We start from the raw sequence: 16,270 nt of genomic DNA on the forward strand, positions 1-16,270 counted from the left end.
AGAGAGAGAGAGAGAGAGAGAGAGAGAGAGAGAGTGAGAGAGAGAGAGAAATTTCACGGAAGCGGCTCGATGAAAAGCGAGGCAAGACGAGGCGTCGCGGTGTGGATTCATCTTTTAATATTAATTTATATAAGTATAAGTATGAAATAGGATTTAAAATAAAATAAAAATAAATAAAGAGAGACACTCGAGCGTCATTTGTAAGCACGATTGAAAAGCCAACATCGTTCGCGCCGCGGCGCCTGCTTGCTACAAGAATTTCTTCTCGGTCGCGATGCGCTCCGACTCGAACGATTCACTTCGCCTACGGATTTATGTTCCGCTTCCAAAGTCTGTACCCCGATTCTGTAATTCTTAACAGTGTCGATGTATTATCGTTATATTATTGTTGCGTAGAAAAACTGCGCAACGTCAACTTAACGATAATTGTCGTTAAAAGTTACGGAATCGGAATTCTGTATATGACTACCGGACAATTAACGGTATCGTTATAATTAACGACACCGACAACTGTCGATATTCATATACAGAATACGTGTCCAGAAGTGTCGCACAAATGTTCTCTGTAGTATGTTCACATCTGAAATCTGCTGCAGTGCACTGCACTATGTGCATTTGCATTATGTTTGATACATGCGCATTGCACTATGTTTGACAATGGTAAGTAATGTAAACGCTGGAGTCTCCGAATTAAATTATGAAGAAATATGAGCAAGTGTCAGAAACACGCGACTAATGTTAAGCGTAAAGATTAATAGCTAGCTTAATATAAAGTAATGTCCCGAAGAAACTCTTCCAGCGTTCGTATCTACTTACGTCAGACACAAGTCACACGAAATGAATGTCAGATGTAAACTTACCGCCACTGCTAGCATTTCGTCTCACGTTGTGGGATCGATCGGAAAAGAGAATGACACTTGGCCGAGACCGCGACGGTATATCGCAAGCTCAAGAAACTCATATACGTACTTATTCTTTCGTTTTTTTTCCCCTCATGAACAATATACTCTCAGGAATTCATTGAAATGCATCGGTAAACAACATAACGTAATATTCGCAGCGCTATGAAACGACCAAGAAAGCGATAGAATTTCGAGCGCATCGCGGCGCGCCCGCGCGATCTCCACTTGCGACATAGATCGGTATTACGTCGCGACAGGTAGGCATGTCAACCATAATACATACATAACACGTAACAAAGGACGCGTGTGCTTTCCCGAGGATCATTGTGATCGGAAGGCGTGAGACGATATATGAACACGCGTCTCTCTAGTCAAATCGAAATTGTCGATATCGTCGCGAGCGGATAGCATACAAGCGACAGTCAGCGTTTGGCTACTGCCCTGTAGATAATATATAGATAGGTATAATGAACGAAAAAGATTAATGATTATAAATATAAATATAAATATATAAATATATATATATATATATATAAATATAAAGAGAGGAAAAATATATATATAAATATACAGAAAAATATGTGCTATGTTCTACATAGGTGCCGAATGCGAGCGTGCGAGAATAACCGTGAGAGAGAATGTGACGTGTGAATCTTTTTAATTTTCGATTCTTTGTTCGACGCGAGGACAGCCCATTCGATCGAAAAAACGAAATACGATACTAATAAAGATCTTAAGCCGATCTTAATTCTAGCATCGATTGCTCGCGTGACATCGATGCGGAAGACGAACGTGATATCGTAAAGATCATAAGCAGTGAGAATACGCGATTAATTTGAGAAAGAGGAGGATAGAGCGACAACGATATAAATAGGCATAAATATCCTTTTAAGACTTTGTAAATGTAATATCTTATTATTATCTTGCAATTATCTTATTATTATCGTTATCGTTATTATATTATATCATTATAGAGTAATTATCATTATTACTGCTTATTATGCGACTATCGTTATTACTATAAATCCTTATTTAAAACTATAATCCTTGTTTCTTTTTCGTTTCTGCTGCAATTTTTGTAAGTCGCAAGAAATATTGTGATATAGGAATTTTGTGATATAGAAGTTAAATGTCTTCGTCGAAGACACTCGCATTTTTCGCTCTCTCCTCTTCTATCTGCAGCAGGGCTGTTTATTTAGGACCTCAACGCGATATCCAGAGGCCTCGCGTCGGCATCGTCGACGAAATTAAGCGGTGAGATTGCTCGAACGTCGTCTTCATTAATAAACGCACAATTTTCTCAACCTTCGATCCCCTGCTTCTTTCTTCACGAGGAAATTTCCCTTAAAATCTATATAGGGCGGAGAGGTAAGGGCATGCCAGATCCACCATTAGCACAACTGCGATCGTGCATGAATCTCCCGACCCTTGCATATGTTGAGACTTCCCAATTTTTGTTTTCAAAGCAATTGGTGAACTCCTTCGTCGCGATGTGTACAGGTAAGTGTTACGTAATTTTACTAAGTCTCGATTAAACTTGGAATTATCTTGAAGCGATATGATTGATTGAAGTATACTAAATCACACATTGGAAGAAATGTTCAAAAGAAGCATTGGAAACGTTACCATAAATTTTAATTCTTATTCATTGCATTAATTTTTAATCTTATTAATTATGTTTAATATAGGGAGAAGTTGCCTATATCGTACCTTAACGTTTAAACAAAATTGTAACAAAAGTACTGAAGAAATCGGAATATTTTTTTACTTACATTAAACCTTGATTCTTTTTGGCAATAAAACAAAACGATACTTTTGCGAAAATAAACATTAAATTATTGTTTAAATTAGATTTAAAAAAAAAATAGCTTATTTCGGTACGATTTCGAGAGGGAGTCATTAAATTGTACCGGTTGATTCCTAAATCGTATTTCTAACCTAGCAAACAAGTTGACAGTATTTATTGTTATTTTTACATTGAAATAACATCTTTAACATCAAAATGACGTCAGTTTGTCTAGGAATATAAATAAAAATTAATAGTATACCTATGTAACGTGAACCATAAATTTTCAGCTCGTAGTGGATAACAGAATGCAACCTGTATATTAGACCCTGCATACACAGGCTGCATTCCGTTATTCACTGTGTTCTACAACCTATAACTTGGAATTAAGTGTGGAAAAATGTTAAAAAATTGCGTACTCGTACCTGTAATTCTATTGAAAGTCAGTAAAAATCAGTATAATAAAAAATCTTGTTTTTCGTCCTTATATTTTTCAGAGTTATAAGTTTTTTAATAATTATTTGCGTCCGATGTTAATAGGTACCTAACTTACCCAGTAAACGTTATTTCGAAACATTTACGTAATACTTACAAAACAAATGTTCACTGTTTGGTAACTACCACGTTATTTTTAGATCAAGTTTAGATAAAAATGTCAGCAACATTATGCCATAATCTAACACATCACTATGTATACATCAGTAGATATTTGTTTCTAATATCTGTCTGAGGTAGGATTCTGTGGATCAATCACCCTCAAATCTGAAAACAATTTGATTCGAGAAACGAATATAGGCCTTGGACAAAAGTGGAAGAGGCTTGTAGACATTCTATGCTCCACATGAGGAGATAAAAGGAGTCATCATCAACACATCACTATGATAGAATAAAATGATGTAACAGACACGTAATATTTATGTATAAATATTACGAAACAAAGACGTTACTTACTAAACACTGTTCTGAAACATTTACATAGTACTTACAAAACAAATGTTTGCTGTTCCGGTAACTAGTACGTTATTTTTATGTCAAGTTTATGTAAAAATGTCAGCAACATTAAGCTGTATCCAATACATCACTATGACAGAATAAAATGATGTAACAGACACGTAATATTTATGTATAAAAATTACGAAACAAAGACATTTCTCAGCGAACACTGTTTTATAACATTTATGTAGTACTAATACAACAAATGTTCACTGATAACGACCATATTTTCTTTTAGATCAATTTTTGGTGAAAATGTCAACATCATTGTACTATTATACATATAATGATACGTATCAAATGATATTCTAAATACCTGATAAAATTTTTTCATACAGAAGTCTGTAAGAAAATTTTATCAATTATATAGTAGTAGTAGTAGTAGTAGTAGTAGTAGTAGTAGTAGTAGTAGTAGTAGTAGTAGATAATAGTAGAGACTTGCAGATGGGCTTTATTAGCCTTCAAACGTGACCTAGATCCATGAGATTCCATTGTCACTCCCTGCTTGTTCCGTAGGTCATTCAGTCGAGTCCAGTCTCGTATCATTTACCAGGCTTATTAGATTGTTGACCTTCGCATCTTCTAAATCCTTGGGTGTCATAAACATATGTCCCCAGGATCTGTATCTTTTACAAGCGAGTGCAGGGCAGCGACATAATAGGTGCAGGTTTTGTCCTCGCTTTCTTCTCCACGTAGCCGGCATTCTTTCTGCTCCGCTAGTTATCAATTATATATACTTCGAATGTAAAAAGGCCAGCAGGAAATAACGCTATTCTCATGACTTCTCAAAAATTCGAAGCAAAATGAGAAATAAAAGCATGTATCGGAGCAATAAACGGTACGCATATCGCAATTTGACACAATCTCTTGATCATTCTAGAGACTATTGCAATCGAAAAATTTTTTTCTATCGTGTTACAAGGTGTTGTGGATGCAAATATGAAGTTTACGAACATTTATTGTGGAGAACCGGGTTCGCTGCACGATGCACGTGTTTTAAGAAGGTTATTATTGTATGATACTGCTCAAAATGGAAAACATTTTTCCTAATGGAATGAGTATAATAGGCGATTCCGCCTATACCATGGCTTGTACCACTATTCAAAGATAACGGACATTTAACAATACAACAGTCTAAATTCAATTTCTTGCACTCTTCAATACGGATGCCAATAGAGAAAGTATATGGCTATTTAAAAGGGCGTTTTCGTAGTTTGAAATTTTTAGAATTACTTGATGTTAAATTTATTCCAAAATTAATAACAGCCGTTTGGATTGCATAATATTGCGATAAAAGAAAATAATGAGAATAAATTTTTTTTTGATGCCATTAATAATAATGACATTAATAATTATGAAATTAACAACTTACATGTTAATAAAAATAGGAATAAAATAGATCGTAGAATGCAAATGTTCCGTGAACTGTTTCCAGAATAATTATTTATTTGTCTACGACGCGCGCAAGATGAGGCTATTATAAGTTAAATATTCACCTAAAATTTTTTTTTTTTTTTTTTTTCGAAGGGGAAATCTTCCAAAGACACCCGGGGGAACCGCCCCCGGGTAGTGTTGGATTCACCGGCTGGCAGTGACCGTCGGCCGAAACCGCGGCCGTCCTAACCGACCGGCGCCTACCAACTAAAACCCCTCCGCCATCATTCCCAGCCTAATAGAAGGGGACCGAATCACTAGAATGTTACACACCCAGTCCCCCTCCGGGCATAGGTCCGGCTGAATCGAACCTCTGCTCACATACTACGACGAAGGGGCATTAGCCCCCGCCCTCTTCACCAGGCCTGCTGATGTCCCCTTTGGTGGAGACGACCCGAGGCCCGTGACTCTCCGGAGGGCAGCTAGCCGAGCCAGCCTCCTCCGGCAGTGTCAGGGCCCCCGACAGGGACCCCTCATCTCGAGAGGAGGTCCCAGAGACTCGGGGAATCCTCCGAGGGTCTCTCTTGGGGAGAGCCCATCCCTCAGAGGCTAACGGTAACTCCTCCAGCACCACCCTTGGCTCGAGGATCAAGGGGTCCGGAGGAGTCCCGCCCCCCGTCTTCGATTTTTTCGTCACCGGCCCCTCCGGCGACGATTCAACGGACAAGGCTGCCTGGAACATCCTCACGGTGTCCCGGTCGTCTTCACTCCTACTGCTCCGTTGTGGGTCCCTCACAGGAGACCGCCTGCTCCTACCCTTAAGAGGTGCTAGTGCCACGGGTTTACACGTGGCTGCACCCGGCCTGTGGTCATGTTTGCGTTCGATCGCATCGGGGTCTCTTCTGGCATTTAACCACCGTATGGTCCGGCTCCCCGCAATTATAGCAACAGAGGCGCCTATCCACATTGGACGGGCATCTCTACTGCACGTGACCTTGAACGAGGCACTTGAAGCACCGAAGGGGAGCACCCTTCAGTACCTCAACCATCGCTCTGGTCCAACCGAGTTTCAAATGACCGACTTTTGCGATCGCTCCACCTACCTCAGCGAGATACCGAACCCACATGAATCCTAGCCCCCTGCGCGCGAAGCTAATACTTCCCATCCTCACCTGATCCGAGGGACAAGGTCCCTCGAGAGCAACAGCAGTCCTGACCTCTGCGGCCGAAACGGATTCGTCAAAGCCCAAGATCCTGAGCTCTATCATCTTCCTCGGTCGAGTAACGGTGACCCGGTCTTCATCACGAAACACCTCCGACATCTTCTCATACAGCCTGTCTGCAGCGATACCGCTGGCCGCACCTGGAATCTCGAGAAGTAGTCCACCTGTCACAGATCTCTTCGGACGAATAGAATTGATCCCAAGAGGATCCAGCTCTTTCCGCTCCCGAGCCCTTATTATTGCCTCCGCAATGCTCAGACCCTCTCCGGACACCATCAATGCGACAGCCGCAGATCGGACCCGAACCCTGCGGGAGGCTCTACCCTTACCCGTTGCCCCCACACCGCCCGCGCGTAAAGCAGCAGACGGACGCGAGGAGGAGGGCCCGGAAGTCCCCCGAGCAGGCACACCCGCGCCCCGAGGGGCAGCAGTCTCCCGCCAGAGGCCCTTCGAAGAGGCAGCTGCCATTTCGGCAAACGAACGACCGGCAATAACCGGGGAAGCTCCAGGGGCAGATCCCCCAGAGGCCCCAGCGCGCGCAGCCGTCCTCTCCTTCTTCCTACTCTTCTTGGGCACAACCCGCGTGAAGCCGTCATCCACATTACTTTATCGACTTCCATGGTCTGGGAACCCGGTGCCCGTACCGGTACGAGCGCGACAGGGGCCCCAGCCGCGGAGGACGAAACCTCCACAGCCGCACGACCCCCACCGCGACCACTCCCGGACTTGGACGGCGCGGCGCAGCAGCAGCGGATACCATAGGCTGACAGGAAGATCCTAAAAGTCTCCGCTCCTTCACCATCCTCCTGCGCGCAGCGCGACCAGGTGTACCACCAGAGGCGGCCCCGACGGCAGCGGGAGGCTGAGGGACAGAACCCCCATCCCCCGCCGCCGGACAGACCACCTCCAGCCGCTCTAGGCGCCGATCCAGGCCGTCCAGTGCCGCGTTGATCACGGCGAGCGTGCTCAAACTATGAGGATCGCCCACCGGAACAATGGGCATGGACGGCCCGGCCCTAACATCCACGGGAGAGATGTGTCCCGCCGCAGAGGCAGCACCAGCGTCATCGCTCAGAAGGTCGACAGCCGCCGACAAACCCGCCCCCCGGATTGGGAGTTCCCTCTCCTTCCTCTTTTCGTATATCTAACCACGGATCTAGCCGTGTCAAGATCTGCCCGCATTAACCGCATTTTATCATTGAGGAGACGATTTTACTCCAATAGGGCCGCAGCGCGATCCGCGTCAAACGCTATCGTATCGTTACGCCCCATCGGCCGATTCGCCAGAAGAAGGGCAGCCTCCCTAGCCAGGTGAATGCCCATTTTCATCCGACCACTAATCAGGCCCTGCAAATTACCCGCACGTGCACGAGCTGACTCAGTATCCGCGAGGTAGTTATCGACCAAACTGGCCACCTCTATCGTAGAGGCACGACCCATCTCGGCAATCTTAAGATCAACTTCTGTCCTCTGCGGCGCCGTAAAAAAGGCAGAAGTGGGAATGCAAACTCTTCGCAAAGGGAGAAAACGTTTATCCCCCTCATCGCTAGATAAGATGCGCCTTATCACGCGGCGAGTCCTGAAACCCTCCATCTTAACCTCTCGAACACGAATGATGATGGAGGTGTCGAATCCAATCGAGGAGGACTTGAGAGGCTCCCGACCATCAAGTCGCGGTCGCCCCCTCGCACGTTTCCTCTTCAAGTCCTCTTACTATCACTTGAGGGAGAGGGCTTAGGGGACTTAAAGGGACCCGCCACGATCTCTGACTCCTCGGACGCCACTGCGGCAGACTCCACCTCCATCCCCACTTCCCTCCCATCCGAAGACAACAAAATAGGCGAACCGACAGGCCCCGACCTGCCAGCCAAGACCTGAGATGCGTCGGAATCCGCATCCGGATTTTCATCGGAATGGACATCCGCGACTGCCTGCACCACGGGGTCGACACCACCAGTCAACCGAAGGGGCGAGCCAATGGGCCAAGTCACCGCCATCACGTCCTCCAATGAACATTCCGAGATCCTAAGCAGGGGCCCAAAAATCGAGCAACCCGTATGCTTCAACCGCTTAAGCATAACGGGGTTATTGAAATCCTTAAAATAAAAAGGAACCATTTCCCCCTTCTCTGATCTAAATAAGGTGTGAGGCTCCAGGTAGGGAAAGCCGTCAAGCTCCCTTCCACGAAAGATAATATCCACCCTAGACCTTAGAGGGCAGTCATAAACCTCCTCAACAACACCCAATCTATACATCGAGCGCCAGACCAGAATCCAGTCCGGGTCTGGCTCTCTCTTCTTCTTAAGAACATCCAGAACGCTGGAGCCAAGTAAAGAAAGATCCCATCGCCTAACCAACGCCTGATACTCCATTGTATCATCCCCCTGCTCCGACCGAGAGGGAGGCTCATCGCCACCACCCCTCAGACGAAAGACCAACGACGGCGCATGAAGCACCGAATCCGAGTTCTCCGCAGAAGCAGTCCCTTGAACCTCGGAGGGGGTCCATCAGTCGCACGATAACGACAGGGGGGGACCCTGGAGTCCAACCCCCCCCCCCCTCTGCCGGCCCCTCTTGCGTCCGAACACGCGTGAGACGGTAGTGATCCGTTTATTTTTATCCGACATAGTAAGATCCATCCGTTATGGATATTTTACAAGCCTAAATAATCTGCGTCAGAGAGTGATTGAGATTTTTAGTACGAAATAAAGTACAAATTTTCTATAACTCTCTAATAGCGTTTTTGACTGTAATGGGTTTGCACCGTTCTAAAGCTGGAAGACTATGTATTGAAAAGGTCCTTATAAAACTTGCCAGTGTGTAATGGTAAGAAGTCTTTTTGCATCTTGGAAACAACTTGTTTATTATGAATTTAATAAAACAATGGATGCGGCGATTCTCAACAATATTATTCTAAAATTGTATGATGCTGGTTATATAATGGTTGCTATAACTAGTGACTTGGGTCCGGGCAATGTTAAATTATGGTCACAATTGGAAATAGGCTTGCACCCCCAAAAGTCTTATTTTCAACATCCCGCACACAATGACTTAAAAGTATTTGTTTTCGCAGATGCTCCACATCTTCTGAAATTGTTGAGGAATCATCTTCTGGATAAAGGATTTTTTTGGAAGGGAAAAATAGTTGATAAGGAAATATTGTTTAAGTTGCTTTCCATTAATGTAGGAGATTTTAAAATTAGCCATAAGATCACTACGTATTACTTAAATGTACAAGGTTCCGAGAGATAGAAGGTTCTTCCTGCTGCGCAAGTCTTATCCAACACAATAGCTTCTGCGATAGAATGGTGCGGTCGTAAAAGTTACCTTTTGAATTTACCATATCAGGAAGCAGCGTATGTTATCAGATTGTGTAATGACTGATTCGATGTTTTTAACACAAAATGTAAATACGATAAACATACAGGAAAAAATGCGTACGGTATAAATATTGAAGAATAGAGTGTAATTTTAAACAACATGATGGTTTTCATTAACGAAACTCGGATAGGAAAAAAAGCATAAAATTTTATTACCTTTTCAAAAAGGCATCTTAGTCAATATCATTTCTTTACAACAACTATTACCATACTTACAATAAGAACAATACAATACATCCGATTTTCCTATCTCTTATTTAATAACTTATCGTCTTAATCAAGATTTGTTAGAAAATTTGTTCTCATTCTTAAGGCCTCTGTACACGGTCAGTAATACTATCAGTATCGACGAATATTGACAATATTATTGATTGTGTGTGGTTAATATTAATGGATTAACGTAGAATACTGACGATGATTTGGACTTAAATACATGCTTTTTCCTTAAGATCCATGACGCCATAGATAATAATATACATCAAATCACGTCAAACTGAAGTGAAATATTATCAATAAAATCGTACAAGATTATAAAATCTAATGTATACTGTCAGTAATACTGATCAGTAATACTGACTCAGTATTATTGACCGTGTAGGGAGGCCTTTACGTTCTCTTCAATAGGAATTGCGAACGATCACCCAACACCCTTAGATTTTAAATACTGATGTGGCGATTGCATAGCCACAAAAGTTAAAATTTAGATAAGCATCATCGGTTGGAGACACACACAGATACACGAACACATGCGTAACATACACAACAAGAAACAGGTAGACGAAAGAGTAAATAGAGAGAGAACCATTTAAAGCAATGAATTTCTTGCGACTGTTTTTGCATCTGTTGGGAATACGCGTCACAAGTGGAATAGGATATGATGAATGAATATAAGCTTGAGATGCACAAATTAGGTTTCTGTAAATCATGTATGGCTTTATTAGATTTGTATGTCATTTTTACAAGAAAAGCATGTTAGCGAGAAAAATGTAATTTAATTTATTATTTGAATTTTAACGACGATAACCGAGAAAAATATATGGTAAATAATATTTACCAAAATATAAATTGCGAGAAAGACAAACGGACGAGATGCGAATGCGAAATGATACGAAAGAGACACAGTCGATCAGCTGACGTGTATTGAGACAGTCGCGTTCGTGGAATTATTGCCAATATTTCGAGAATCCATCTATGTCGCGTAAAAGTATAATTTGTGTTATCGTGATCGAATAGACACTTGAATACAACCACGCGAATTTTATTAGCGTTCTTTATTTTTTCACGCGCTGTATCATATTTGTGCAATTTAATTAAATACTAACTAACATATAATTTCTCTCTTTTCTCACTTTATTTATTTGGTGACGGAGAATTACATTTCACTTTCCTTTTATTCCTTGACATATTCTGATATTTAAATGGAGTCAATGCACAATTGAACTAAACTGATTAAAACGATATATACTGGGCAAACATTCTAGATATGCACTGTCAAATGAATGTAATGTTCAAGAAAACAAATCGAATGAACCTATTTTTGTATCTCCTCTTAGCTGCGATATCGATGATTCTATGTTAACAGATACGCTTTCATTCTATATTGTAGAAGAAAACGCTAATATAACTTACAGTTATGAAGAAGAAAAGTTGTGTATTGGCGAAGTTTCATATGGAAATTGTATAATATTGGATTCATGCGCGATTATTTCAAGTGACGAAGAACAATTGTTACAAGTATTAGAGGATTTCAACGTTAATGAAATTATCAAGAGGGTTAATTAAGGGGAAATTATTAAGAGGGTTTAAAAAATATAGCCGGATATGTAGCGTTTAGGTTTAAGAGTAAAGACAAGACATTGGGTATTGAAACACGACAACTAGAAACAGTGTATGATTCAGATTGGTTGCAATTTATTTCGCGAGGAAAATGCATGTGATAAATTATTACAATGTGCGCATATAATGAATATTGAATTTAATAAGTATCACGGATCCAGTTTAAACAAAGAAAATTTTATATTTAAAACATTAGCACAAATAATACAACCAAAATTGAAAATTAAAATATTAGAAGAAATTTTACTATGCCTTATTAGAACTAGAACGTATATTAGGGTACGCGAAATAAACCGAACGATCGCATTTAAAAATCATAGGCGAAAACAAAAAAAATATCAAAATATACCAATACAAAGCCTGTCTCTTAAATATCTGCATTTGCTGTTATTTTATTTACATTTTTATTTAAGTTCCTTAGGTCCGCTAAACATTTACAGACAGTACATTACATACATAAATACATACATACATAAATATATACATACATATACGTTCATAAATAAAACATACATATATAAATATACGTACATATATATATGTATATACATACGTACATAAATATATATACTGTGTAACACAGTAAATCGTTTCATCCTTGTTTAACGTAAACAAACAACAAGGATGTAATGATTCACTGTGTTACATTATCTGACTGTGTCCTTACTGGAAAACACCCAAGGATGAAATAATGGGCTGCGTTCAGGAATCACGCCTAGGTAACTCTAGGTTATAGTTTACGTTACGTATATTATAGCAAAAATGCACCCAAGAGTTATCTGAGCATAATTCCTGAACGCACTCATGCTCACGAGCATTGCAAAAGTTAAATGAAACGCGTCTACACAGTCACTATTTAAATTTTCCGCTCAGTGTGACTTAAGCTTGCACAAAGTCCCTGATTGGCCCTTTCTGAAATATGCGCAAGAACATACCCTTATCTTTATACCATGCAAGCCTCCACGGGGCCGGGTTTATAGTTTTTCTTCTGAGCCGCTGTTGACGTATTCACCCATACGTCATACATCCATCGGCCGCGCGCCATAGCCAATGGACAGGGGGACTTTTATAGAGCTCCAGCTCGCCGTCCAGGTGATGTGTGCCGTCCTGAACGTCTGAATCGTTTCTTTGACGGCGGGATACCCCCCCCCCCCCCCCCCAATACCCAAGGACACCGATGGACAGCCAGCGAGACGGGCGACTCCCCGCCAGTGCAAGGAAACGATTTACGGAGGCATCGGGTGCGTAGGTGCGCTGTACCCAACTGAAGAGAGTTCTTGGAGGTCTCTATCGGCTCGAGGACGACGGGGATGGCCCCAGGAGGTCTCCAGCCCTGCGAAAATAATTTTTAAGACTTAAGATAATGTTTTAGAACCTAAGTCTTTTGTCTAATGACACAACAATTGTCTCATGACTCAAGTCTTAAAGGTGTATATATACATTATCTTAAGTCTTAAGAAAAGGCAAAAGATATAGGTTGTTAAACTTTATCTTAGGATTATAAATCAGCCATTTTATTAAGGACCTTAAATATTATAAGAGAATTAACTATTAATACCGGTCAACTCTTAATGACAATATTAGTAGATAATTATTGTCGTGCAACTTTTGATGATATGTAACACCTGTGCAATGATAATGTAACAATACAGATATTGTCGTTAAGAGTTATAGAATAGATAAATTAGAAAATAAAGGACTTTATATAAAAATAATTAACAAATAATTTAAAGAAGACTCTCGAGAATTTCAAATAACAAGAATAATCAGGCTAATGAGAGCTATTCAGCGGTTATTGGTGCGATCATATATAAGATATGTTAGAGTGTGAATATTATATACCACGTAAGTAGTTCCCCCCCTTGCGCGCCGAACATTTCGTCGAACTTAAAACGCAAATCTAATTAACTACCGTAGTAATATCACAAATTTTTTGATGCTATAGCATCTAATAAGATCTTAATAATATGTTGAAAGACATATTAAAATCTTTAAATTAAATATTAAAGAAAGAAATAAATTTAAAACTGAGAAAAATAAGAATTTGTGAAGAATATCACGAGTTGGCGTTTCGTCCCGGCTTCCACTACTAGACTCATCAGTAAGGTAACGTAGTGGGAGCCAAAGTTAAAAATTATTAAAAAATAATTAAGCTCAGATGAAGGACAATTAGAGTCAAATCACAAAATAAAAATAATAAAGCGGTTATACCATTAAATATGTAATAAAAACTCTTTTAAAAAATACATCGAACTGCTTAAAACTAAAACGATATACTTAGCTGCCTATAATTTTTTTTATAGAATAGAGGTATAGGAAACAAATTATCTATTCATATAATAAATAAAATAAAAATAATTTTTATCATGCTTCTTGGGCTTTTCAGATGGCGTAATATTTTTAAATCGAGGTGTATACGATTCTCGGTATACATTGATATCGTCATAATCATCTATTAATGGAATTATATCGTTGAAAGTTTTATCATTTGAGACGATGTCATTATCATCAATAAAAAAAATAATGCCCTCATTCGAATAAATAGATTTTCTATTAAAGCAAACATGCTCAGACAATTCTTCCTTATCCAGAATTGAAGAGAGAACATGTTGCACATGTCAAACTCGTGTCATTATTCTGTAAATAATTAGAAAAAATCATTAACACATGTGTATGTATAATTATGCGTACTGTAGTATTATATTTTTGAATAAAGTTGAACGAGCATACATTTAATTTTTTTTTTAAGGCAGGGGAAATGCATTACGCATACTCCGGGTTTGCGGCAACAACCCCGGGGTTATGTGGGACTCACCCGATTACGAATCGCGCATACCCACTAAAACCTCTGCCAGTGTCCTTCCTCAGGTCACGAGAAGCCGTTCTGGGTACGCGTGCAGCATTCTTCCAGGATGCCCTCAGGCCTTGGTTGACTCTGCACTCGGAGGAGAGATAGAAGTTTCCCACTCTCTCTTCCCCGGGTGCCCCTAAGGGGGCAGCCTCCTATGACGGACGAGAGGGGACACCGACCTCTCATCCGACCACCAGTCAAGGAAGTTGGTCGCGGGATCCAGATTTCCGCTCGGACGTGCTGCGCTCTCTACCTATTCGACACAGGTACTCACTGAAGCACCCATACCCGGTGAATACCTGCGTCATCATAAAAGACAAGCCGCCCCAGCGTCTGTCGGCCCACTCCTTTAGGAATGGGCCGACAGCTCTCTTGGTCGCCGCAACCGGATCCTCAAGCATACATCTAACCTATAACCATACAAAAAATAGAATATATATATATTAGATTAATTTTATTTATCAAATATGATAAAAAAATATATAACAAAAATTTATTGATACCAAATAATTTCACTTCACTGATATTTTCATCGTCCATTTCGTTATTTTCGTTGCTTTTTCCTCTGTAGTACATTATATTTAAAAAAAAAAACGAAAACTCATGTTCTCCAATCTCATTTATAATCTCCCGACTTGAATGTCACTAGAAAACACAAGGCTACACAGCTCTCGGTTGAGTACAGATGTGTAGTGTTGTCGACGATAACGGACAATTGGAACGCAACTTGTATCACAGTGCGCACAAAAGTGTCTAAGGATATTGCAATTGGAAAGCACCCGCAATGGCTGTAATTGGTGCGGAAGAGAATGATTGCAATAAGACTCTCGTATATGTTAAAGGACGTGAAAAAATTCAATGGCTAGCCGATATACTCGATAGCGACGACTTGACCATTGAGACCCTCGATGAGCCGATTACGAAGATATAGAATTATTGAATAATCTTGACGTTACTAATACTATGCGATATGTAAAACATGTTAAGAATTGTGCGTTACAAAATGTATTTAAAATATATAATTGGTGGTCGTAGCGCCAAAAAGAATTGTATCGAATTTAAAAAAATAAAAATATGAAATTTTTTTAAATATAAGTACAATACAGTTTTAGTTTCTTTCCTTTCCTTGTAGTTAAGAATTAGCACGTTCTAATGAATTGTAACATGTTTGAACATGATTTATAGGGACGATTTTATTGCAATCGTGTAAAGATAAACTCTATTGTCATTATTGTCGTCGATCTCCACAGGCATAAAAACAAAAAAAAAAGGGTTTGATATCGTCAAAGTGCACTTCTTATGATATGTGTCATTGCATAGTTTAACATATATTTGGTGAAGATTATATTGAAAAACTGACTCACATGTTTGTAAAAGATAAGTAAAATTAGAATACACTACCACAAAAATACATTTACCAAATAGAATACACTGCCAAAAATACATTTTCGAGTCTTCCTTATAATTAAGTATCAATTTATGAAATAATTATAATATAATAGCTATTCAATAATACGATTCATTGAGCATTTAACTAGTCGATAAGAAACACGCTTGACCTTTTTTTTATTACATTAAAAAAAATATTATCATTTTTTTTATTTTTTAAATTATTTTTATTATTTTAATTAATTGCTTAGTCACATCATTAAAAATCGTAAATATTTATTTAATGAAAACGCGTGCGAGAAGAAACGTAAGTGGAATGATAGGAAGAGAGAGCGCGAATGATATGGAACTGAGAGAAAGCAATGAGTAGGAGAGAGAAGAAACAAAATTCTCACATTGAGGTAACGACTTATCTATCTGCGATTATTGTTGTGATCTACGAACGCGGCCATAATGTTGCATGAAAATTAAGATTAAATAGTGACTAATTTGTATTTCCTAATTATATATTTAGATTGTTTTTGACATAATTGAAT

At 39.9% G+C, this 16,270-nt stretch overlaps 1 protein-coding gene across 1 annotated transcript; it reads right to left on the bottom strand.

The window, feature by feature from the left end:
- Nucleotides 1–6,035: 6,035 nt before the first annotated feature.
- LOC108778274 (uncharacterized) lies at nt 6,036–6,746 on the bottom strand. The gene has a single exon (XM_018545405.1). The coding sequence runs from the start codon at nt 6,744–6,746 to the stop codon at nt 6,036–6,038; it is 711 nt and encodes a 236-aa protein (XP_018400907.1).
- Between the last annotated feature and the right edge of the window lie 9,524 nt (nt 6,747–16,270).

The sequence above is a fragment of the Cyphomyrmex costatus genome, unplaced genomic scaffold, assembly GCF_001594065.2.
Source record: "Cyphomyrmex costatus isolate MS0001 unplaced genomic scaffold, Ccosl1.0 scaffold5, whole genome shotgun sequence".
Taxonomy (NCBI): domain Eukaryota; kingdom Metazoa; phylum Arthropoda; class Insecta; order Hymenoptera; family Formicidae; genus Cyphomyrmex; species Cyphomyrmex costatus.